Genomic DNA, 26,844 nt, shown 5'->3' on the forward strand with positions numbered 1-26,844 from the left:
GGAAGGTTGGAAGTGTGTCCCCGGGGATCACTACTTCGACGTCGACCACCGCGGTGCCAGGGAGCGATACTACATAGATGGGGGCTGTTGCACAGCCCTAGTGCTGGCTTCCCTCTAGAGACAAGAACATCTTGTTGTGGCATCAGTGGTACCGGCAAAGACATGATGTCTTTTGAAGTCTGGAAGGCCTCCGGCATGGATGGGACCTCTGCCACTACCCGGAGTGGCTAGTGGGACCCTAGGAGGGCCGGATAGCCTAGCTGTCAATACAGGTACCTGGCTGGGCTGTGGAGACATGCAGTCCCGCATGGACCTATGCTACTCTCTGGACTTTCCCTTTTCAGTACAGGATGCCAGGGAAGCCTTCTCCCGGTGTGCTTCCTCTGCTTCTTAGTAGGTATCAGGGACTGGGACTGGTGTCAGGAGGCCGGTGCCACACTTCACACCAATGCCATTGTGCTCAGAGCAGAATCTGATCTCGGTGGCTTAGAGACCAGCGCAAGGCCCAACTCCATGAGCAGCACTCTTAGGCCTTGGCTACACTGGCACTTTACAGCGCTGCAACTTTCTTGCTCAGGGGTGTGAAAAAACACACCCCTGAGTGCAGCAAGTTACAGTGCTGTAAAGTGCCAGTGTAAACAGTGCCCCAGCGCTGGGAGCATATCCCCTCGGCGAGGTGGAGTGCCTGCAGCGCTGGGAGAGCTCTCTCCCAGCGTTGGCGCCGCGACCACACTCGCACTTCAAAGTGCTGCCGCGGGAGCGCTCCCGCGACAGCACTTTGGAGTTTCGAGTGTAGCCAAGCCCTTAGTCTTATGTCCCGCTCCTTTTTAGTTTTAGGCTTGAAGCTCTTGCAGATGTGACACTTGGCACTAGCGTGGGTTTCCCCCAAAGACTTCAAGCAGCTTTGATGAGTGGCATAGGCTTTTTGCAGTGATCACAAGGCTTGAATGCCCGATCCTTGGGCTAAGTCCCTTAGGGGACTATCTAACTTATCTACAGTACTATTAGCTAACTATTAAGAGAACAATCTAAGAACTATTTACACAATGAATGATAGGAAGAGCCACTGGGTAAGAGCACTTGCCAAAACAAGGAGATGTTCCAGCACCATCGCTAGCAGTAAGAAGGAACTGAGGGAGGAGGGAGCCAACAGCGCCCCTTCTACTGGCCCATATGTGCACCACTCCAGAGGGCACCAGAGCCAGAGCCTCTACAGATACCACTGAGGGAAAAACTTCCAGCATCGGTGCATGTGGTGACCACACACACATAACATGGAATGGACCTGAGCAAGCACTCGAAGAATAATAATTAGTGCTGATCAGAACATTTTTGAATAACTTTTTTTTTTAATGCTGTCTGGTAGAAGCTGAAACATTTCACAGGGGTGTTTTTGATGGAAAGGTTTCTGAGGTCCAGGGTGAAGACTGCACACTTTAAGAGAGATGTGAATTGAAAACCTGGGCTTTTTGATCTGAAAATGGACATTTAAACTGAATTCCTTTTCATAAAAAACAATTACAATTTTTTTGTTTTGGTCCAATGCAGAAAGAAAACAAATTTTGAAGCCTCAAAAGTTTTCGCAAAATGAAATTGTCAGTCTCCAGCTGAATCTAGTAATATTATTAAACTGATGGGTCATTTTATAAAATGTTCATGTCTAGGCAAATTTCTTTCTTTCTTTTTTAAAACACGTACGTTATAAAGGGGTTTGGACCATGATAACCATTAAGTACTTACAAAGAAATTTAAATTTTGGACAACAAATTTATTCTTCCAGAATATGGCTATTCTTATTTTCTTATCTTTTCCTGACTGTTCATCTAACAAGCTACAGGCTGATAAATAAGAGAAAGTTTGTTCTCCAGCTACCATTAGGTTCAATGAGCTGTATTATTCACTACATTTACTAATACAAAATATTTCATTAGTATGCCAAGTATTGGATTAAATTCTATTCTAAATTATGGCAAAGAAACCCCACTGTGTACAATGAAGTTGTAACAGGGACTTTTTTTTTAGTCCATTGACTCAGTATGTATAAACATGTTCTCCAGTATGAATTTGGTCATAGTCCAGACACTGGTATTCAGAGTAACTGCAATCTATTTTATTTCCGCTCAAAACCAGTTTGGGATTTTAGGAGCCTAAGTCTCAATTTTCAAAAGTGCTTAAGGGCCAGATTTGGGGCAGATAGATACCTAGTGGGTTTTCAAAAGTGCTAATGTGAGTCAGGTGCAAAAGCATTTTAAAAATCCCACTAAGGTGCCTCTCTGTATTGTTAAGCACTTAATATCTTTAAAAATCTGGCCCCAAGTAACCAGTCTGCTTGATATACTGTCCAGTTGTCTACTTTGCAACACACACAATTACAATTGGCATTCTTATGACAATATCTGATTACTGGGGGACAAGATGTAGTTCTGTCTCTTTCCCTTAAAAATGTTCTCTCCAGAGTCACAAAAATCTGAAGCTGCACTGGTGCAAGATTCATTTTATACTGCTTCCAAAAGGGTTTGCGCCATTATCACTTCATTGAAGTCATAACTGCAATGCAAGTTTCTCTAATGTAAACAGGACCTGAGAAAATCCTGAGATAGGATCTATATTCTACATTTCCTCAATTTCATACCATTTCAAGTTTAAAAATTGACAGATATTCAACATTTGAAATCATAGAGAACAGGAACTTAAAGGTATAGTAAATATTTTACTATGCATTTTAATTTGTGCACTGATAACATTTGATATGAAACTAATGACTTCCAACCAGTGTAGGTACATTCAAATAATTACAGGCCTCAAAACCCTCATTAGCCAGCCAGATTGCTTCCTGCCTTCAAGTATGACTACTTTAACATATCATAAACTGAGTCAGCAAATTTAAAATATACCCAGGGAAAAGGCTGTAAGTTAAAACAAAAGAAATCCATAAATTCTACGGTATTTATGACCTTCCTGTGGAATTTGTTGAGCTCTCCAGATTTTCATTAAAAAATAAGTTTCTACTTCTGAAAGCAGATAGTCCTTTAGGATCAAGACATGTTATCTCACTGAGTCTGCAGTGGGAGAGCTGTGAACATCCATCTATTCTAATAGAAATAATTTTGACCTCTTAAATACAAATAATGTAAATCATTTCACTTCAGACCATTACACTAGAAACACAAGTGTGGCTAGACATGCAAGCCTTCTGTACAATAAGGATTTTAGGGAAGTCTCCCATTGTTACTTGTGGGACTAGGGATCAGCACAACAACCAGTCTACCACTGTTACTAATGCTCCCACTTTTGCTAGTACTGTTGTGATAGCAACTGTGAGAGATTTCCCTAAAATCCCTAGTGTATTCACAGCAGTTGAAATTCTAGATTCATTGAAATCAATGACAAAATTCCCATTGGTTTCAATGGGTTAGGATTTTACCCAACTAGTTTTATTGTTGTATTTCAGTGAAACAGATACTCCAAAGAATAAAGCTGTAAAGTTTGAATATGTAAACCACCAAATATTGTTATAATTAAGAGGTCTACTATTCTCCTTACACTGAAGATAACTGGCAAACATTTTTGAAGTATAATGAGCTGAAATGTGTTGAACGAAGTAGAATTTTCTATTAAAATTTCAGTCAGGATGTTAGTCTCTCATTTCCTGGATTATCAGTGGTTTAGAAATGTAAAAGCAATGTTTTTCCCTTTAGGACCCAGTTACAATTACAACTGTGCCACAGAACTTGGTTACAAAATTCTAATTTGCAATGCAGACTGAATTTTAGGAGTGTCCCTTAACAATATTACAGCCTTAGGCAACAATAAAGAGCAGTATTTATGCTCCCAATATAGTATTAAAAGAGGAATAAAAGAGAACAAAAACAAATGCTTTTAATTTGCTCCCAAATATTTCAGTTGTCCCATGTCAAAACTCAAAGCTGAAGTGCAGTAATTCTAGGTCCAAGAAGAACCAGACGCTTCACTTTTGTATTATGTTATTCTACAAACATTTTGCTTTCTTATTATATTTATATTAAAAAATTAACCTATCCAAAGCTCTAGACATCTTTGCCATAAATTATAACAAAATTAGATTGTCTACAAAACACCAACCTCTCCTATCCTATCCCCAACACAGCTGATTTTTCTCAAAGGCCCACCTCCACCGCCAAATACACACACGCACATGTCTTGGACTTTCCACCCTGTGACCTCTGACTCCCACATGGTTGCTTTTCCTGTCACAGGCCAAAAACTCCAAGAAGACCCCACACTTCCCCTTGTAGCATTTCACTCTCAACAAGAAAAGGGATTCACAACAAGGGTTTGTCTAGTCATGAAAATTAATCCAGAATAAAGGGTGTGAATTTAAAGTGGATTAACTATTCCCAATTTACTCCAGCCACTCTTATTCCAGAATGTTTTATTCTAAATTAGTTTGACTCACTTCCAAAATGGATTAATCTAATTCAGAATATAACACTTTTATTCCAGAAGAGGAGCATCTACACTCAGAATTAATCAATCAGGAATAGCTATTCTGGAAAAACTCCCTATGCAAAAGAGCCTGTACTTAGGCTTTGTATACACTACAGCAGAGGTTTTCAAACTGTGGTACATGGACCACCAGTGGTCCACGAGCTCCATTCAGGTGGTACGCAGATAGTTCCCTCTAAGATGTGCACCTGGGCGGCCGCATACAACACAATGAAGGGCCACCCACTTAATTAATGGAGTTGCATAGGCGTGACTCCACTAAATAGGTACCTGGACCCTGGAGAAGATACACATGTAAGGTGTGGGCCTTGGGAGGAATAGGTGGGAGGGGGCAGTGGGGTGAGACGAGGGGGCGGGGAGACTTTGGGACATGCAGGGCTGTGGCAGCCAGAGAAAGAGATGACTTTCCCCAGCTCCAGGACTGCAGTTACCAGGGAGAAACCTCCCTCCTTCCCAGCCCCAGCTCAGGGGCGGCCATGGCGGGGGGGGGGGGGGGGGGGGGGGGGGGGCCACAACCATCACATTAGAAAGGTAAGACAACTGATATTAAAATATGAGTTGTGTGCTTTTATTTGTAGAACAAAAAAAAGGTTATTATTAAGGGTTTTTTTTTAGATATATATAGTGCTTTTATCCAAAGCATTTTACAATAGTTAGCTAATGGTACAAACAACATTTGGAAAGATCATTAAGTGGTCCGCCAAGACCCTCAGCAATTTTCAAGTGGTCCACGGAAAAAAAAGTTTGAGAACCACTGCACTACAGAGCTTATGCCAACATAGCCCTTTAGTGACAACACCGAGTACATTGACTGAAGGAGTTTTTCTGCCAATGTAGCAACACCATCTCCCTGCATGACTTTATCTATGCCTACAGAAAACACTGTTCTGTCAGCATAGCTGTGTCAACACTGAGGGTTTTGTCAGCCTAGCTATGTTGGTCATGGGTGTGGAGAGGTTTTCACATCCCTGCCAATATAACTTTTAAGTATAGACCACAGTCACAGAAATGGGAAAAGTGGAGAAGATGCTCGAATCAGGAAAACAATCAGCACAGGTTGTACACAGATGACAACCTCCTCTCCCTTCCCCACAACTAGTTAGCTACATTTGGCATAAATTAAAAAAAAGAGTAATTGGATCTTACCCAAAGGAAAAAATGGGATTTACTGCTGTGAATTGTTTATCTATACAAAGACATTGGATAGAAATTTAAGAGAACTAGGGAGCAGAGCTTTAAGAGAACACATGAAAGAATATATTGAGCTAAGGTAGAATGGCCTTCCTGATGAAGTTGTGAGATATGCACATAAATATGTGCAAATAAAAATTAGCCAACTCTATGAAATCTAACTAAATTAAAGGGGTATCAGTGCTGTTCTGGGTTGCTTTTTTGGAGAATTTCTTGTGGGGGGACTACGTTGTTCATACTCTTTTCCACAAGCTAGCTTCTTTTGTGGGAGGAATATTGTTTTTCCTTTTGCACAGCACAAAAAAGTTAAAATGCATGTAAGCTCTTTGGGGCAGGGGCCATTTTTGTGTGTGTTTGTATGGCAACCAGCACGAGTTCCTTGTTCATGACCAGGACTTCTAGGCAATACAAATAATGAATACATCTATATATGAAAAATATATAGAGAAAATTCAGCTATCACTCACAGACTTCAAATGTGTATGAGTGCCAAGTACGGTCCTCAGATGGAAGATTACTGTGTCCTACCCTCCCCCACCAATATGCACAATAAGTGAAATTGGTGCCACTGTCTATTGTTAAGGTTGCCTAATCCTTCTCATTATGAGAACCTGTTTTCACTTGTTTGTAAGTTTCCCAAATTATAACTGCTTGGGCTGAAATTTCCCATGCTGGATGTCAGCCTCAGGCTATTTTTTTGTTTTTTGAGATGTTTCAGCTAATATGGTTCAACCATTTTTGAGAGTGTAAAGGAAATTATATTGCTTAGCCCGTCTGTCACAGGTTCCACTCAGGTCTCCACCCTCTTGAGCCTGTGCCCTGAGTTGGCTGGTTCAATAGAGTCCCCGTGCCTGCTTGGTGCTTCACCCTTGTCTTTATTTACAGTACAACCATGTAGTCCCCATTATTCCCCAACAGCTATCCCCATTCAGACCCATCCCAGGATCTAACCACCATGAGGCTCCCTGCCTTTAGTGAGGAGACAAAGATATAAGCCCTCTTAGGCTATCCCCTCTTAGACTAGCCTCCTGACTCAGCTTTCTCCAGGGCTTTTATAGCCTACCCCTTCCTCAGCCCAGCTGAGCATAGCCCATTGCTATGAGCCAACCCTCGTTAGGGCCCGCAGCTGAGCTCTCCGCTGGCTTCCCTACCAGAACCCAGAGCTTGGCCATTTTGGCAGGGCATTCAAAGGGTTTTACCCCAGCCCTGTCACACCATCTTCAAAAATTGTGACTATTTTGTTGAGATGCTCCAGCATCACCATGTTTTGGAGCAGAGACACCAAATTTGGCTTAAGTCACCCTGGTTTCTGGGATGTGTCTTTTGCAGTTCCCATGAAAAAATGCCCAAATTTGGCCACACTATGAGACTCTGAAGCACATGCTCAGTAGAGACTTCTTAGAATTTGGCAGCTAAATTCTCTGAAGATTCCATTCTGCACTGAGCATACTGCATCCCATGACAGCTGGCACATGCTGCCTCGATTGCACATGCACTATTTCCAGAGAATGACTGCATATGCTCCAACCTGGAGCTGCAGGGACTGAGCAGAACTTTCTCTGCAACTGTTGCTCCCAGCTGTTGTCAGCTACTATGGTACAAACTGAGCAAGGAGTAGGTTTCTCTTTGTTCTCAATGCTCCCACTGCTGATGGTGAGGCAGCATGGAGGAGGAAGCTACCTGACTGTAACACAGAGAGAACAAGACAGATCATGACAGCAGGAAAACTGAGGTAAAGAGCCTCATAGGAAAAACTGGGATGAGAAGCCAGGGAGAGAGGACAAGAGACAGGACTGTTCTACAGACAGGCTGGAGAGGAAACAGGTCAGGCTTTCCCTGAAGCACAAGAATGGACACAAGCATCTGTGACCACTACAGCACACTACCCTGATCAATGTAGCTATGCTGCCCTAATCCATAGTGTAGATGCAGCTATGTCAGCAAGAGAATATTTCTGCCTACATAACTTTGTTCAGGGTGGTGTTCCTCCACCAATGGAAAAACCCCTTCCATCAGTGTAGGCTGCTATGTCCCTATAGCGTTCATAGTATAGACACAGCCTAAGATTTCTGAGTCTCAACATTCCCGTTGTCAGCAAATAGCTGTGAAATCCATTGGCAAAGTGCAGCTCATCTCCCTTTAATGCAGGTCCATGCAGAGGATGACAGGAGAGTGTCAGTTAGTCCATTAACATGAGTGGCCAATGTTTGTGCTGAACGTGTAAAGTTTACACCACTGATTACCCACATCGCTATCGCTAGGTTTCTATATGATGGTATTTATTCTTCATTGTTTTTTAAAAAGCTGAGAAATCACAGAAATGTTAAAAAAGAAAATTAAGGTTACAAAGTCAAGCACTCAAAAGTTAGGAAATGCATCCATTGGGAATATGCATTATGATAGTCTTACATACTATTTTTTTCCCCTGCAGAACCAGGGTTCATCAGATACACAGGATGGTGCTCTGAGAATGAATCAGAATGGTATAGTGAAGTGAACAAAGTACAGGCTCACAGGGAGAGGAATAATGGTCTCTCAGTTAATAGCTAAATGGCTGCCCCAAAGAACTGGCTTCTATTCCTACTTCTGCCAGAGTTCTCATGTGATGTTGTGAAAGTCACGTAAGCCAAACATTTTATAGGTTATCACTCATTATGAGATCATCATTCTGTGGATGACTGACTTGAGACCCTGGGCTGATTTGCAGAATTAATGGGGTGTGCTTTGAACATATACAATGCTAAGTATTCTGGAAAGAGGTGTCACTTTTTATCTTAATTCTTTCTGGCCTAGAATCATAGATTTAGGTATTGCAACTCTCAGCATTGCACCATCTTCTTTGCTGCTTCACCATCTTTTAGACACCTTACCATTTAGTGGAACCCACAGCTCAAGTTAGGTGCCTAGACATTCTATACAAGTGGTTCTCAACCTGCAGCCCAATTAGCATGCAGCTGCAGCCCATGTGACATGCTCAGGGCCATACAGGTAGTATTGGATGCAGCCCACATGTGCAGGTTGAGAGTCACCACAATCTCTGGGCCAGAGGAAGGCACCAATCTCTGGTTGGGATTCTTAGCAGTGAACCCTCTCCTGGAATTAGGAGCCTATACTATCAGGATAGTCATCTAAGATACGGGAACTGGGTCCAGTTATGTACCGTTCCCTCATGCAGAACAGGGATTTGAACCTGGGTCTCCCTTCTCAGGTGAGATTTCTAATCACTGCACTATAATCACTCACCCTGGCCCAACCCATATTTAATAATTCATCATACACAGCTTCACAAGAATGAGATGCCTTCCTCCCAATGCTAGAATACCTCATAGCTCAATGGCTATGTCACTCCTGGAAGGTGGGAAGCCCAAGTTCAAATCCCTGCTCCACATCACATAGAATGAGAAAATGAACTTGGGTTCTCCCACACCACAGGCAAGGTCCCTCACCACTCAGTTAGAGGGAAGCCAGCCTCACAACCCTGCAACCATTTTGTGCAGGTTAAAACATGTTTTGAGCACAGCTACTGGCTAAGGCTCTGCAAAAATAGGTAGGAGACAACCTAGTTCAGGGGTAGGCAACCTATGGCACACGTGCCAAAGGCAGCACGTGAGCTTTCACTGGCACTCATACTGCCTGGGTTCTGGCCACTGGTCCAAGGGGCTCTGCATTTTAATTTACTTTTAAATGAAGCTTCTTAAACATTTTAAAAACCTTATTTACATTACATACAATAGTTTAGTTATATATATATTATAGACTTATAGAGACCTTCTAAAAACATTTAAAATGTGTTTCTGGCACACAAAACCTCAAATTAGCATGAATAAATGAAGACTCAGCACACCACTTCTGAAAGGTTGCCAATCCTTGACCTAGTCTGAGGAACCTACTTAGGCATGACATGTACACCTTGGGCCATGGGTTGGGAACCACTGGTCTATCAGCACACAGCTGCAGCCCATTTGACATCCTCAGGGCCATACACGTAGTACATATAGTGTGGATGCAACCCACATAACATAGAGCTGCATATGCAGCCCACAATAAATAAGTTGAGAACCATTGACCTAGACTGAGGCAACAGAGTGTATGCACACATGCAGAGGCTTAGGCACTGGCTTGCTGCAAGTTTGCAGAAAGGGTGCAGGCACCAGCAGGCTGCAAAAGCTGCTGCGCAAAAAAAAAAGTGCCAGTGTGTGCCCCAGGCCCCAGCGCTGGGAGCAGGCAGCGCTCCCTCGCCTCCCCCACAGGCAGGCAGGCAGGACAGCGACAGGAGGGGGATTTTTTTCGCAGCTGCGCTTTTATGACTACAGCGGCGCAAAGCTGCTGCTGCGGCAGCGCTTTGAAGTTTAAGTGTAGCCATAGCCTTAGATTTTAACTATGGAATCCCATGGGATTTTAGGCACCTTTTTCTGATTAGGCAGGAGTGGAGAGGGGTTTCAGGATCTGAGTGGCACCTATGCTCTCTTATGGATCAGGGTTTCAATGCCTAAATTCCACATCTATAAAATGGGAATACCAGATCACAAAAAACCCACAGCACTGTCTCAGAGCCTGGGTCAGCTGAGGTGGGTTGCAAGGATAAAAATTGCAGTGGAGAAGTTCAGGCTTAGCCTAGACTCTTAGTCCCTCCCTCCCACATGGGCCAGTCCAATCAATATTGCAATTTTATAGCCCCACAACCATAGTCAGTTGACCTGGGCCAGAAGCAGCTATGCTTGTACAAGCCTTTTATGAGTGTAGACATACCCACCCGGGGTGTGTGTGGTGTGAAGATTAATTAATGTTTGTGAAGCACTCCTAACTACAGCAAAGAGTCCCACAGAAAAAACAAGGAAATAATTCTGCAATCTGAGCAGGGTTTGAACAGTATTTGGTATGAAAGGGCATGGTGCAATACCCAGCAATCACGTAACAGAATTAAAAGAGCTGCTCATTCAAAATGCAATATCCATTGAGTGCAATAAGGTCAAAATCCTGTGAAGAAAACTCAATATGCAAAGGCAGCAGAATTATGGTTGTACAGGCAACCATTTTTCTGGCATTTCCCAACTTTTGAATGCTCAGCTTTGCAACTGTAGTTGTGTATGTAATTCTATTTAGGTTGTTATACTAGCCCTTGCAGATAACTGAGAACCTTAATGTATCTATTCCCATCAGCAGGCTTCATTTATTAGGAAAGAGTAAAACCAACTTTGTTGCTGATAGAGCCTTGGTCAAGCACCAAATCTTTTCTTCTCTATAGTTTTGCACAGTAGTAAATACTAAAATACTTGAGTGCATGTCTCCTACATAATCAGGCTTATAGATTTATTTTCAGACCACAACTCCAAGCAGTGGTGTGCACTTGGTAGGAGTATGCAAGTGATTTTGATTCAGAGTACTTAAGCAACCTGAGCTAAAATTGAAAAAACCTTTTGCAAAAAACTGGAGATAAAAGGGGCTGAGACGGTATGGACAAATATTAACAGCCAGATCTATACTCGTTGGCTCGGATGTTTCTCTTGTTTGACAAAATGTCCTATTTGGCATACAAGAATTTTCTAGCAACTCTAAACAAAAGCCACAAACTAAGGCACTTCCCCATCCAGTGGTGGGAGGACTTGCAGTAAATCCCCACTCTGGACAGTGGGTCTTCCCACTGTTTCTTTATCACTATTTTCAAGTTAAGCCTTGAAGTACTCCATCAAACAAAAAATATTCAAACATAAATGGGGTAACTTTCCCTCCCCCACCTCAGAAGCATCGTCCTGTTATGCACCCAGGGTGTAAGTCCTTCCTCTAAACAAGTATTCAGTTTTGGTTGTTTCCGTTGTAGGGAGGAGAGCAGCCTCTCATCCTAGAGGTGCCTGTCTCTCCTCACCAGGAGAGGGATTTTTAGGTTTCAGGCAGCCCTTAATTGGACTCAGGTGTCCCTAATTGACCTGCGGCAACTCCTTCTCAGCTTATCAGAAACAGGACCGTTATTCTAAGGCTAACATCACTCTCTTGCAGCTGTCCAGCTTTTGTCACAAGTTATATAAAGGAAATTCACCTATTAATTAGCATGAAGGTATCAACTTGGTTCCTATAAATTCCCTCACAACTCAGTCAGTGCATTCCCCGCACTAACAAAAATGCAATCTAATTAGAACAGTGGTAATTTAACATTCACTTTTCACAGGAGTAAGCCACAGCCAGTACACAAAGTAGAGAAGAAGTATGGTCAAGAGGTCAAAATAATTTGAGCATTTCACTTATTATAATGGAATCTTACAAGGATTACTTGTTTTGGTTCACAGCAAAGTCAAAGCCAGAACTCCTTATCAGAACATATCTAAACATAAGAAAGCAAAATCCAGATGCTCCCAAAGGGTGGGGTGAAACTTACTCATATTCAGCCCATTATAAAAACCTATTTGAGCTGTAATCTCTAATTCAAACCTGAATTTCCTTTGGGACTGTGTAGTTAAGTTTTCAAAAGATAGGAAAACATACTTAAAATGTATCCAATGTTAATTAAAAAGTGCCAAAAAAGCTAGATTTAAAGAATTTTTGCTGCATCTCAGAAGATTTGGGTAACAATTCAGGCATCTTTCCTCACTTGTTTCAGTAGAGGGAGCCAAATTTTCATCACAGATGCTGCAATACAGGCTCTCAATCCCCTCAAAATGAAATTAGGTTCTCTCTACAATTGATAGCAAAAGTTTGCTTAACTAAGTGGATATAGTTGAATGGATAAACTATTGTCAAAAGACCCAAGATGAAAGGAAGGGTTAGAAAGTGTACTTTTTTAGCTTGAAAGATCATGATAGATGCTGCCCATCAAAAGCGGACACAAATTAGTCAGGCTTAACAAAATTTATTTTTCATTCATTTCTTGCACTTGAAGTATTCTTCGATTACATCTTTGGCCTGAGATTCCTTGCCATAGTCCTATAATACAAAAGAGTAAATTAATGGAATACAGACATCTTTGGAAATTAATATATCTTTGTTCAGAGTAAGCTACAGGCTAAATTAATTACAATATATTTTTGTTTGGCTATGTTGGAGTAAACTTTAGTGGAAGATATTCAAATAGATTCAGCAGTTAGATATATGGGCACACAAACGTTATTCTTCAAGTATGATCTACATGTATGTATATACTTGTTCATGTACACGCCCTCATGTTAGAACAACAATCAGAGACTCTCGGTATTCATTTTAGCCTCCTTAATATGCTAGTAAGTTGCACACACTTCATCTACTTCCCACTATTTGAAGAAACTGAGCTGTGCAGAAGTTGGGATACTAACTGCCAGATTCTCCATTATATACACAAAGTATTTTTGAAAGGCTGTTCCCATCCTTGACTCCCCTCAAACACACCAATAATCCCCTGTACTTTGACAAAAACAATGGTGTGTTCAAAAGCAGTGTGCTTCTACCATCTCTTTGTTGTGCTCCTTGAGCAACTGCAAGTGGACTGCACTTTCCCAGATACTCTGCTACTCTTCCAAAATACCCTTCAACGTCCCTACAACGTATCTTAGTGTCTGAGACTTAAGGAAACCAAATGGTAAAATGTAGGCAAACATACCTAATTGTTGTGAAAACATGGAATCTATGGGAAAACCTTAACAGTCATAGAAAATCCATTTATTAAAATCCAGAACAATGACAGAAATATGAAAATATTCAGAGTAACCATCAGTGTTGTCCACTATGGACGATGTGTAGCCATTTTCAGGGACCTTAAGGACTAGCAAGTCTTTAAGGCTCGTACCATGGCTTTGTTATTGCCAGCACCATCTTAATGATTTCTGCAGAACATGTTCAAGTTAAGCAGACATAATTTACTGGCATTTAGTTATTTGTTAAAACAGAACCAGACCTCTTCCAATAAAGGGTAATATTGAATTTTGTTTTAAGGGTAACCCATTAATGTTTTCTATCAATCCTGTACTCAGATTTCTAGTTATGCATTATAAAATAATCAGCAACAAAAAGAGAAAACATTAGACTGAGCTGGACTGGTAAAACTATTTGCTGCTAAAAATACCACTAAAGTTAATTATAAAATAAGAATGTTAACCCATGTATGCCTATTTTTTTCCCCCCAATACAGGAAACTTTTTCTGGAACGGAGAATTGGCACTGAATTTACTAAGTGGAAATATTTTTCTATTTAAAACTATGTTCTAGATTTTTTACTTATTTTTTGGAAACCAAGGAAACAAATGGAAAAAAAACTTGTCATCTTACTTTGACAACCACACAACTGCAGCCCACTACTTTGCGAGGTTTTCCTTCTCTGTCAATTTTGCAGAGACCTACCCACTCGCCCAGTTTCTTGTTGTCATCAACCTGTTAAAGACATTAGTATGTTAGAACTGCACTTTCCTTGATGCAATCAGAATAAGATCAAAGCCGCTGTACACTCAGAAACATTGGGTAACGTTTGTGGCTGCTTTCCTCATAAATATCAGTAGAGGGAGCCAAACTATCATCATTGTACAGCTCTAACAGGATTCTGAAGAAAGTAAATGAGGCTTTGACTTGAAATTAAGAGCCTCAGACTAACATTTGTAGGCAGAAGTACCAGCAACTGAGTTTTACAACACACAAAATACACCACAGTCTACTTGGTCTTCAACATTACTTACTAAAAAAAATCTTAATTTTCTTCCTCTTTGGCTTATATTTTTATACTTTTGTGGTTTTGTACTGTTAATATGCTTAGTTCATAGCACTAAAATACTAGTCCAACAGAAATGGGTCTTGGTTGAGTAGACTACAGTATCAGATCATTTATGGCACCACGTATGTTTTTAAGTACAATACTGATACAGCTCTAAATCTGTAACTGAAGTTTCAACACTCACTTTTATCAAGTTGATCTGGTGTTCTGCACAAAGGGCTTCAACCAACTTTACGTACATGGGTTCGTCGCAGTTTGAAGCAAGAACACAAAGGTGGGCTTGGCGTCTAAAATAAAGAACATTTATACACAAGTTACACAACAAGTTATTCCAAAGTCAATAGATTTTCATTAGTAATTAAGCCATGAACTAAAAATACAAATATTCAAAGTTTATTTGTTTGCATTAAACCACTTTTGGTAAAACCTATCTGGTCCCACCAATATGTTCAGATTCAGTTTAAAAGAGAATAAATGACTTTTAATCAAGCTTTAGAAGGATTTACTGCATCAATATCAGAGTTCAGAGTTTAACTGACAGGAATCCACTTCAGTTTTGGAAACAATCTAAAAAACCATTGATTACATGGAACCTCTGCCCTTGATTTAATGTAATGTAGTTAGATTCCAGTTTCTGCAAATGACTGCATATGGGCACACCTCCATATTACAGCAAGCAGTCAACTGCAAGAGTGAGGCCTTCACGGCATAGTTCAAATGACAGCAATCCATTAGCACAAACTATGATTGTGAAGTAAAAATGTATGTCCACTAGTTATATTTGACATTTAAATTATAAACTCTTCAAGGCAGGGATCTTGTCTGCCCATCTGCACAGCAGCCATCATGACAGGACCTCACGTTTAATTAGGGTTTCTGTACACTACTGCAATACATACTTTTTGAATAGATTGAAGAGGAAGATGAGAGTAAGGGAGATCTGAAAGAAGGCAGTTACAGGAGCCCAGGCAAAAAAAAAAAAAAAAGTGGCACAAGCCATGAATTTTGTATCTTTATGCATTTTGACTATTAAGATGACTGGAGTGGTTTGAATTTTGTATGCAATTTTACACACCCCCTGCCCTGGGCGACTGGAATGGAGTTTTTGTAGTTGTTCATAATCTCTCAAGTAAAAGTTTGATTAATAACATATATTGGATAAAGGTGGGGGAGGACACCATTGAAAAAGAATGGGATCTGACTGAGGATCCACCTGAATCATGGGCACTGGTTTACCTCTGATCTCTCCTGGTCCATGCAAGAATTGGAAGTGAGATATGAATATCAGGAGGATCCGAGTCATTACACTCAGACCTAATTACAATCATGATGCTACTCCATCTATTCCATCCAGCACCACACACCTGATTATCTTTAGAGATGAATGCAGCTAAAAACAGTCTCTTAGTACTGTACTTAACACACTTTGAAAGAATCCACCTATTAAATATCACTACTACCCATGGTCCTGTGCTAATACCCGCCCATCCCTCACCCAGCCTACAACAAATAAGGCAGCTCAAAAAGCAATGTCACATTAGGCAATATAACTGTATTTCCTAAAGTATGTTTCAGAGAGTTGACTGTACATAGTCTATGTCTTCTTTCTTTCTCTCTTGTTTTAGTATTATCTGTCTAGTCCCTTAAACTTACAGGTTTGTCAGACTACTTTTATCACTCATAAAAAGAGTGAAGGGGTATCCGACATGTTTGAGAGTCATCATTCAAACACTGTAGTTTTATTGGAGTTTTGGAAGCTATTATATACCTAAACCTAAAAAGATTATTCACACATGCATCTCTATCTTACTTTGCCACTAAGCGTGTGCTCTGAGATCAACTCACATACTACATTTGGTAACAGATACATAAAATAAATTAAAGGTTACCAAAAAAATGAAGACAAGTTTTCCCAAACAGACCTAGTCTCAATGAGATCTTGAGAAGATTTTTATCCCCAGTTAAAAAGGCACACTATTAAGTTTAGTAGACCCAAAGTCTGATACTGTCTATAAAAAACCTCAATCTTCCAATAATCCCTAGCCCAGAAGAAATGTATCAGCTCACCAAAACAAGGGCCATACTAATCAAACTACATTTAAAGTAGAAGCTCAAGCAAACTACACTGAGACTCAGATTTCCTAAACTCAAATCATGTTGCATGTGCTATCCCACAACTGTTCATGAAAGCTATTTTTGCTTGGGTGCTCTCAGTTACATGATGCAACTACATAACACAAGCACAGGAAACCCAGCATCTTGGGACTGTAACCTGTAATTTTTGGGTTTAAACTTTACATATGACAGAAGGACTGATAGTCTCCTTGTTAATGGGATCAGATTTCGAGCCAAAACCTGTTCATGCTAATATATGTCCAAGTATCTATACACCTACATTAACAAATATTTAAACAGATTTGCTCGTTACAATACATAGCCCCAAAATAAGACTTACTTGTCCAAGGCTTTGGCAGCTTCACGAATACCACGAGCTAAGCCATCGTGGATGAGTGCGGTCTTCAGCACTTCTTGCAGGGCGGTGTTAACATCCATTACACCTCCAGCAGCAATGCTAAACAATTGAGCGAGGAGTTATGTCTCTGTTCACCTGCTGGCCTCCCGCCTTAGGAGCCCCGGGGACCTGCAAACATCGGGCCCATAACACGCCGGGGGCGGGGTGCAAAGGGACGCACAACCCCGCTGCAGCCCAGCCCAGGCCGGCTCCCCCCGCTGCAGGTGAAGCCCCCGACCCGGAGATCCCGCCACCCGTTCCTCCCACCCGGCTCCGAACACGCGGCCAGGCCGCGCAGGCCTGGGCCGGGCCAGGAGCGCTCAGCGCCCGGCGGAGCCACACGCGGCGGCACGTGGCGGGCGGGGTCCGGCATCGGCCACGCGCGCCCGCGCCCCCTCCCCTCCCGGGAAGTCCTAGCGGAGCTACTAGGACCCAGCGCCCGCCCCCTGCCCCCCGCCCCGCGGCCCCGGCTCTCACCCTTCCTCGGCCATGGTCGGTGGGGGTCGCTCCCGCCCGGGATTTGCTGAAACACAAGAGACAGACCGAGGTTAGTGGCGGCGGTGGCGGCCGCAGCCCCGCCCCGATGCCCAGGGGACGGGGGTTAAATTCGCGCCGCGGCCTCGTGCCCACTTACCCCGCAGCCTCTACGAGTCACCAGCGAAAGAGGGGGGCGGGGCCCCGGCGGCGCCTTCTTAAGGGCGCGAGGACCCCGGCGCTGCCGCGCGCTCCCGGAAGAGGTGGCCACGGAACTGCCTGATCCTCTGTCTGTCACTGACTCCCGTTCACAATCGGACAAACAAAACCCGCCCCCAGTCTCCTCTGGCTGTGACCCCTCCCCCCACAGAGCCGAGTGACGTGTTTCGGCCAAAACCTTTTTTTTCCCACAGCAACATGGCGCGGCGGGTGAGCCGGACCAAACCCCGCCGGTGGCGGGAACCCGCCTCTGAGGCGATGACCCCCGGCCCGTCCCAGGGTTTCCCCACAGACGTGCGGGGCTCAGTGCCACGCTGCCTTTGCGCTCTTGCTGCCGGCTTTAAACGCGGTAAACAAGCACCCGACTTTCACAATAGGACAAAACCGAAGCTGATCCTGTTTCAGACCAAGCCAGCCCCTGAGAAGCCCGGCACTCTGTGACTGGCTGCCCCCGCGGGCTGTCTGGGACTGTGGTGGGCCCCCTGTGCACCCCGGACTCACCCCCACTTGCTGGGAGCTGATTAAAAAAAAAAAAAAAACGCAACAAGCTACAAGCCAAAAACTAGCCAACAAGCAATTCTCAAGCCAATTAAGCCAAAACCAAGCCCAATTTCTGTGTTTTTTCCCCTTGGGTTTGGCATGTCTGCTTCTGGGATCGCCTGTGGTCCCAGGGCTCAGAGTTCCCCTTTCCTTCTGCACAAAGCCCCAGGGCTGCCCAGAGGGAGGGGCAAGTGGGGTAATTTGCCCCAGGCCTGGCAATTTGCCCCGCCCCCCCACGAGCCCTGTCCGAGAATCCCTTCCCTGGCTACTCACCCAGTGGCGGTCCGGGTCTTTGGCCGCGGGCCCTTCACTCACTCCGGGTCTTCGGTGGCACTTCGGCAGCACTGAAGGACCTGCTGCCAAACACAGGGAGCGAGTGAAGGAGCCACCATCGCTGAAGACTCTGAGCGCCACCCAGTGAGTACAAGCTCTGCAGTGGGTGGTGCCTTTTTTAATATCCGCTCCCCCACTTTGCCCCAGGCCCCCCTGAATCCTCCTGGATGGCCCTGCAAAGCCCTGCTGTTTGTCAGTTCTCCCAAGGGCCAGCGAACTGGAAGAGTATCAGAGGGGTAGCCGTGTTAGTCTGGATCTGTAAGAGCAACAAAGAATCCTGTGGCACCTTATAGACTAACAGACGTTTTGCAGCATGAGCTTTCGTGGGTGAATACCCACTTCTTCGGATGCAAGAACTGGAAGAAGATCAGTGATTCACACAGCTCAACTCCCCCCCCCCCCACACACACACCTTTCCCAGGGTACGTCTACACTACAGCTTATGTCAGCATAATTTATGGCTCTCATGGGTGCAAATAAGGCAAATAATCCCACACCTTTTGAATGTTACGTTTCAGTATTCAGCATGTGTATATTCTTCTCCACTGTGCCTGAAAAGATTTCTGAAGCCTATGAATGTGTTCAGAAAAGAGTCAAAGTAAAATACAAACACTGGAAAATTCTGAGAATGAAAAAGCACAGAAACAAATCCAAAAAACAGATGTTTGGGGGTGGGGAGAGGTAACAAAAGCTGGTAGCCTTAGCTTTTTAACTAAAGAAACCAAAATCAGAATCCTCTGTCCTTTTTCTCCAATGTATCCCTCTATCACCTTGCTAGTACCCACATCATTGGTGGAATTTTACCCCCCTCCTTTCCATCTAAGTTATCATGGGAGGCAACCACTTGTGGACCATGAGGCTCCTTACGCCTCTGTACAGGGAACTAAATAATGACATATGCAATATATATTCTATCCAGTAGGTGGAAGTATGCTCAGCCAAAAAGGTATGTATTAGATCAAACAAGAAAAATAATAGAAGAGCCTCGGGGAAGGGGCAGGGCAGTGGGTGGGGCAAGGGTGTTTGATTTTCTGGAATTAGAAAGTTTGCAACCGTAGTGACAGCACATGTGTGTTTCTTGACAGCAGGGTAAGATCCCAGGTGGTCGTTCTTGAGCTCTGCTCTTCCTGCCTGAAAATTCCAAAGCTGGACTGGCTGTGGGGATAATTATCCCCTGAATGTGCCTGGGGCAGCAGCCCCCTCCCAAGCCTGAGCAGCCCTGTGTCTACTGATGTCAGCTCCTGACTTTGTAACATGTCACCATGTGAAGGTGAATGGTACATTATGGTGAAATCTGCAGCAAGCATCTTCCAACCTAAGCCCAGAGCTTCCTTCCCCCCATCACTCCCTGAGCCAGTTTGTTTCAGGAATGAATCTGAAAAAAGTGCTGCAGAAACTCCCAATCCTGCTATTGGCTCTGTGAGATACATCTCTTCATTCCTATTGGCTGAGCAAAGAATTGCCTGCCCAGGGAGGGGAGGGAGAGAAGAGTGAACCACATTGCTCCTGACTGGTGAGGGGAGCAGGGGAGAGGATAAGCAATGCAAGCAGTGTGCATCGCTCTCGCTCCTGGCTTGTGAGGGGAGGAGGCAGAGGAGCAAGCAGCGTTGGTCCCAACTGGTGGTATGAAACTCGGTGTGGAGGGGGCTGCATCCCTCCCCTGGCATCCCTAAATGACGCCCTAAATGACACCCTTGCAAGGCTGGCTCTTCTAATAGCCCTTGTGTCTGGCAGTTCAAACTCAGCAGACAGCTGATCCACCCTGCTGGTAGCCCCTTTCATTTCACAGATATTATACAGGACACAACAGGTAGCTATTAACCACTGGGATATTTTTTCTCTCTGAGATCCAACCTAGTTAGTAAACATCACCAGAACCTTTTAATCTACCAAAAGCACATTCAACAATAATTCTGCATCTGCTCAGCCAATATATCAGTGCTGGGCAACCTGTGGCCTGCTGCTTCCCGCAGCTCCCATTGGCCGGGAATGGTGAACCGTGGCCACTGGGAGCTGCGGGCGGCTGTGCTTGCAGATGGTTGAGGTAAACAAACTGTCTCACAGCCTGCCAGCGGATTACCTGGATGGGCCGCAGGTTGCCCACCACTGTAATAGATGAATCTTTCATTGTTGTCAAGGAAGCAAAAGGTAAGGTCCCCCAGAATCACTACTGTCATTTCAACATCATAAATGGGAATGCACCAATCAGGGAAGAATGTCCCTGCTTGCAGCTCTTGGAAAAGACCTGTGTTCTTAAAGATGTAAGCATCATGCAATCAGCTCTTGCATAACTACAGAAAACCTATCCCTTTGCACATCTGGATGCCAATGGAACCCTCTGTGGATTTTCTAACTCCGAACTGATTGCTCACTAACCGATAGCAATCCAATGTTGTAAGTTTCCCTAGTGTGATCACCACTCGCTTTTCTACTGTTAATGTAGCTCTAATTCCGGTGACTCTGCAATGGAGGGCCAACTTAGCACACAGATCCAGGAACATGGCCTTTTGCATCTGAAAGTTCTTAAGCCATTGCTCATCATCACAAACTTGCATTCTGATGTGACCCCACCAGCCAGTGCTTGTTTCTTGGGCCCAGAAGCAGCAATCCACCATGTAGAGCTGCTCTGTGAGTGCCATCAGCAAACCTGCCATTTTTATTTGCCTTGTGCATCAGCACCCAGTCATTATCATCAAACATCTCCTCTTCTTCCTCCTCACACACATGGTGGTAGTCATACTTGAAATTCCGCAAATACAGGAGATTCACATGTACTGTATCTGCAGCAGTTATTAATATTGTCCTAAGTTCTGCAGAGCACATGCTTCTGCCAGAGAGATGGCAGAGATGGGAATGAAACAAGCATTATGTGTTGGAGAAAATGGCTTTTTGGGAATTTGATACCAAGTTCCCAAAAATCCATGAGCGAATCACTAATATTCCTAAAACATTGTGAAAATGTCCCACAAGGCATTGCACTGAATGGTGGCACAGAACACACAGGGATAAATATCCATGTAAATATCCATAGTGCACCACATTTTCCATAGATGCCACCGCTCTTGATGATAATGGAGTGCCATCGCAAGCAGCCAAGAGTGCATACTCCCAGACAATATACGAATATCATTGGTAGTACGCCAATGTAACTTACATCAATGAAACTTTGTACAGTAGACGTAGCCTTAGTTTCCTATCTGTAAAATGAGGATAATAATGCTACTTCACAGGAGTGTTTAAATGATTAATTAAGGTTTATAAAGTGCTAACATCCAACAAAATGCACCCAAAAAATCCCTAACAACTGGACAATCCATTGACTCCCACATTCCCAGCTTATTTTGACAAATGACTCTTATCAACATTTTAAAAAATGTTTTTAACTATGCACAGACTTCAGCACAAGCGGAAGATTCACATCTCTCTTCTTACATAAAATGGGTCAATTGGGAGTCCACCGAAGCATCACATTTCACAAAAACTTTCCCAAAATCTTTGGGGCTGGCTCTGTTCAGAGAGGTGTGATCACAGCGGACAGCAGTCAGTTATGTCTCTTGAAGGAATGGCCAAAAATATTTTACAGGCCTATACAAATATACAGTACCAGAGTGAGGAATGCATATTCCCATGGTGTTCTGAGGGGAAATTATTATTCTTATTGTGTTTTCATGTAGTGGACAAAAATATTAAAAATGAATGCAGACTTTCATCAATAGTATTGTTATGAGGTAGGTGAAACTTTGTTAAGGGTTAAGTTAAAAGCTCATTAAGATTGACAGATGTGAGTACTCCTTTCAGTTAACATAACTGTAAAGACAATCCCTCACCTAAGAGAGAAGGAGTATGTGACCCTGTCCAAGAGCTTTTGCTGAGCATTGTTTGGGGTAAGAGAGAGAGAAATTGGCAGAACATAGAGGACCAAGAGAGCCAAATGAACAGCCTGAAGGAGCTGCTGAAAACATGGTATATGAACTTTGAAGAAACCTGGGGAGAGGTTTTGTGGTCAGGATGAAGAGTGTTCATCCTGACCACAAAAAGTCAGGAGAGGTCAGCTAAAGAGAGTGCTCTGGTGCTCTGAGCAATGAAGCTGTTTCCTGCTATTTGATTCATTCTGTGTTCAGAGACACAGGACTTTGTCCATTCTTTGTAAATAAACAAAACCACATCAAAGAACTACTTGAATATCAGCAATTTCTCCTCCTAACTGGAAACACCTACTAATTTTTGGCTAGCCACTAAGGTCAAAAGAAGTGACAGCATTTATAAAGAGCCTGTGACACCAAGGCAGGAGTTTGACATACAATACAAACCCTGTGTTGTGGTGCTCATGGTAGTTACTAGGAATTTCTCTGACCTATGCTGGTTTTACATGAGTGTAACTCCATGGGCTTCAGTAGGGTTAATCCTGATTTATGTCAGAATAAGTGAGAAAAGAATCAGGTACTAAAAGTGAAGGATAGATGCAAACAAGTGCATGGCTGCTTGCGATACCTACAGCTCAGAACTTAAATAAAATATACTGTGGAGATGTTGCACTCTATTATTTCCCTGGAAAATTTCAATGGGACTGTGATAAATGGTGTGGGGGAGAGTAGTTCCCTTTTATGGGCCCCCAGCCAGCCAGCTAGCTATAAAATCCGTCTTGGTAGCTGTTCTCTATTTGCTTTACCTGTAAAGGGTTAAAAAGTCTGATTGCATGCATAGGTAAAAAGACGTGAGTGAGCACCTGGCCAAAAGAGCCAATGGGAAGGCTAGAACTTTTTATAATCGAAACAAGACTCCCCTTTTGTCTGTCTGTGGTTGTTCTCTCTGGAGAGGAGACATAGAACAGCAATGCTGTAAGAAGCTTGCGCCAGGTATGAAAAATGATCAAATCATACCTAGAAACTACTCATTTGAAACCCCAGATATGTAAGTAGATCAGGAAATTTCTAGGAAGATGCTATTAGGTTTCTCTCTTTTATTTCTGTAAGTCTTGTGGACTCCTCTGTGCTAACCCTAGGTGCTTTTGTTTTGCTTGTAAACTTTAAGATGGACCTCAAAATTATTTTGATGCTTAATCCTTATAAGTGGTTCTTTTTAAAATCTAGCAATAGTCTGAGTTTATAGATGTATTTTCTTTCATTTTTGTTTTTAATAAAATTTATATTTTAAGAACTTGATTGGATTTTGTGTCCTAAGAGGGTGTGCACATGTTGTTTAATTAGCTGGTGGCAACAGCTGATTTCCTTTGTTTTCTTTCTCAGCTCTTCCCTGGAGGGGGGTGAAAGGACTTGAGGGTACCCCACAGGGAGGAATTCCCAAGTGCTCCTTCCTGGGTTCAAAGGGTTGTTGTTTTTTTTTGTTTGTTTTTTAACATTTGCATGGTGGCAGCATCTACCCATCCAAGGTCAGAGAGAGAAGCTGTAACCTTGGGAGTTTAATACAAGCCTGGAGTGGCTGGTATTAATTTTTAGAATCCTTGCGTGCCCCCATCTTCTACACTCCCAGTGCCAGAGTGGAGAATCAGCCTTGATGAGGGCCTTTAATTCACCCTTCAAACCCTATCAATCATCAGCTTTACCTGGAGGCTGCACCACTTTAATGCAACTTGGAACCCAGAGCAGAAAATCTGCTTCATGGGTATATTCATTGTGGAAGAAAGTAGTCACAGGTTTAATAAAGGTTGGGATAACAAAACCATTACTCCCAATCCCTAGTCCCCCTCCTCATTCCAAACCACTCCCAGAAAAATCCACTAGACTATAAGAGAAAAAGCTGAAACAGCATTCTCTGCTGCCCAGCAGATGTATCACAGCTTTCAGCTGTGCAAGAGGCAGTCCTAGCTCTTTTAACAGGAGTCCCAACAACAACATTTCTAATTGGACATTTGTCCCCGTCCCCTGTATACAGCAGTCAAATCACTTATCTCCATGGAGGCATCCTAAGATAATTCTTCCATTATGAGGAATCTTGCCCAGAAGATCATACTGCCTACTGTTACTGCTGCTAGGATTTCTTCCTAGGTGGCTCCTAAGAAGACCCATGGCTGGAAACAGACACCTCAGATCCTTCCTTATTGTCACCACTCCTCAGTTTCTAACTCCTGACAGGCTTTTGTGTTCTCTCATCAGCCCTGGGGTTTCCCTTTGTGTTGCTGGGATCCTCACGGTCAAGCAAAACAAAAAAACACCACTTCAGATTCTAAAAAAATGCCTCTTTGGACCACTTTTCCCCCTGGTCCACTCATACCCTTAATAATTCCCTGAGTGGAGAAAAGCAAATGGAACTCCTGCAACAGAGGAGACCCCAATACTACCCCCATCTCCACTCATGGGGAAAGAGGAAGCCACATGTACGGCAGTTAAGCTGTCCTTTACCTCTACATTTCTGATACAGCTTGACTGTGTTAAAGTTCCACTGTATCCCTGCCCCTCCTCTAAACCCCATGCAGAATTCAAAATGGAGGGCATGCCCTGAAAACCATCTGCAAGAGTAAGGAAACCTAATCCACCCCCTCACTAGCCAAAGCTCCTTCTGGCAGCTGATCCCCAACAGCAGGGAGCTTCAAAACAAGCTCTCTTTCCACTTGAACATATACTCCTATTGCCAGTCTCTTCATTCTCCCTCTCCATGCAGATCCCAAGTCAGCTTCCCCAGCTATACATACCTTTAGCCTGGGGACACAACCCCACCAGGCACCACAGGAATATAACATCAGCTGATAGCACCACATAGATCCACCAATCTGTTCACGGTGATTTCTGCATCCATCTCCACACACACAGACTTTTATGCCATCCCATTCAGAGAACTTGTGGGTAGGACAAAGCCTTCTTTCAGCCCCATTATCTGAGACTGCAGCCATCTTGGCAGAAAGAGGAGGTAAGAACTCTCTCTCTCTCTTTCTGTAGCTCAGAGAGACTGAGATCAGAGAGACATTTGTTTTGGACTTTTAAGATTTGGAAGTTCTGAACCTTAGTCCTGAGGTAAGGGCCTTTATGGGACTACCTTTCATAGAGCTTAATTAAAAGGAAGACATATTTATGTTAATTAGCATGCTTCATTTCTCATTGCCCTGATCTGAGCAAGCATACTTGTTGACACTCAGGAAGGATAATATAGGGTGAGGTATACCTGCAGTACCACATCTGGCCATGAGGGAGGGCATAGGGTGGCCCACCCCTGTAAAAGAAAAGTGTCCATCACAATGTACAATGAATATCAATAACATAAAAAAAACTACACAAGCACAAATGAACAAGAGGAAAAAATAAGACTTTCTTGAAGCTTTGTGAAATTTAAAATTTTCAATTTGCATCCTATAGAACTTTCCTTTTGAGTTAAAAGTGAACCAACCTAGGCTGAAACCACTATATTTCAGCAGGTCAGAAATACACATTAGACTACTCGGTGTTTTTTTTTTTTATTGAAAACCTAAAACAGGTAACATCCAGCAGCCATCCCTACCCACCCACCATGCACAGATTTCTGTCTTTTTCCGATGTCTTCCAAAATTGTTCCTCATCTCCATTGTTCCTGCACAGGGGGACAGCTGGCCTAATGCTCTATTTGTGTCTTCACATGAGCAGAATAAGTTAGATCTGCTTCTCAATATACACCTGGAAACTTTTGGGAGAATGAGGCAGCCTGTGTGGACCCTCTGTTCAGCAGCACATCAGGAGAAGGCCTCAAGACTGGGGAATGAAATACCCCAGTCTCCACCACATAGAAGAAAAATCCAAAGCATCTGCCTGAACCTTAGCCAAGAAAAGTATGAATTGCTTCTGTTAATCTCCAGGGGATGTTGACCCTAATGATGATGAAATCTCAATGTTATCTATTTTGCAGCTGATGAAAGCATAAGCAAAAAAAGATCTACATGATCTACTTGAAATGACATCTCTTTTTGGCATCATAAATGACTGAAGCTTGAGTTATAGACAGCTCCTGTAGATGTACCACCATAATAAGATCTAATGGCTGGAACATAAATCAAGACAGGGTGCAACTTTTTAACAGTGAGGTAATTAATCATTGGAACAATTTGTCTAGGAATGCAATAAATTCTCCATCACTCAGAGACTTTATATCAAAATTGGATATCTTTCTAAAACATAGCTCAAACAGAAGTTATGGTCTTGATGTAGCAATTACTGGATAAGTTTCTGTTGCCTGTATTATGCAGGAAGTCAGACTAGGTCAGGGGTTGGCAACCTTTCAGAAGTGGTGTGCCGAGTCTTCATTTATTTACTCTAATTTAAGGTTTCAAGTACCAGTAATACATTTTAACATTTTTAGAAGGTCTCTTTCTCTAAGTCTATAATATATAACTAAACTATTGTTGTATGTAAAGTAAATAAGATTTTAAAAATGTTTAAGAAGCTTCATTTAAATTTAAATTAAAATGCAGAGCACCCCGGACCCGTGGCCAGGACCTGGGCAG

General features: G+C 43.0%; 1 protein-coding gene and 4 non-coding genes across 5 annotated transcripts; all 5 read right to left on the minus strand.

The window, feature by feature from the left end:
• Positions 1–12,214: 12,214 nt before the first annotated feature.
• Positions 12,215–12,299, minus strand: LOC120402488. Its single transcript, XR_005597269.1, has one exon. It is a non-coding gene; the product is annotated as a small nucleolar RNA SNORD100 (small nucleolar RNA).
• A 198-nt stretch (positions 12,300–12,497) lies between these two features.
• Positions 12,498–17,598, minus strand: RPS12 (ribosomal protein S12). The gene is made up of 6 exons (XM_039532900.1): positions 17,488–17,598; positions 17,331–17,376; positions 16,797–16,913; positions 14,526–14,628; positions 13,906–14,007; positions 12,498–12,591 (listed from the first exon to the last, which is right to left on the minus strand). The coding sequence occupies exons 2-6, from the start codon at positions 17,342–17,344 to the stop codon at positions 12,529–12,531; spliced, it is 399 nt and encodes a 132-aa protein (XP_039388834.1). The 5' UTR covers positions 17,345–17,376; positions 17,488–17,598; the 3' UTR covers positions 12,498–12,528.
• On the minus strand, positions 13,373–13,506 carry LOC120402486. The gene has a single exon (XR_005597267.1). It is a non-coding gene; the product is annotated as a small nucleolar RNA SNORA33 (small nucleolar RNA).
• LOC120402487 lies at positions 14,073–14,161 on the minus strand. Its single transcript, XR_005597268.1, has one exon. It is a non-coding gene; the product is annotated as a small nucleolar RNA SNORD100 (small nucleolar RNA).
• On the minus strand, positions 15,997–16,071 carry LOC120402473. The gene has a single exon (XR_005597254.1). It is a non-coding gene; the product is annotated as a small nucleolar RNA SNORD101 (small nucleolar RNA).
• Positions 17,599–26,844: the final 9,246 nt, after the last annotated feature.

This window comes from Mauremys reevesii, linkage group 3 (genome assembly GCF_016161935.1).
Source record: "Mauremys reevesii isolate NIE-2019 linkage group 3, ASM1616193v1, whole genome shotgun sequence".
Lineage (NCBI taxonomy): Eukaryota > Metazoa > Chordata > Testudines > Geoemydidae > Mauremys > Mauremys reevesii.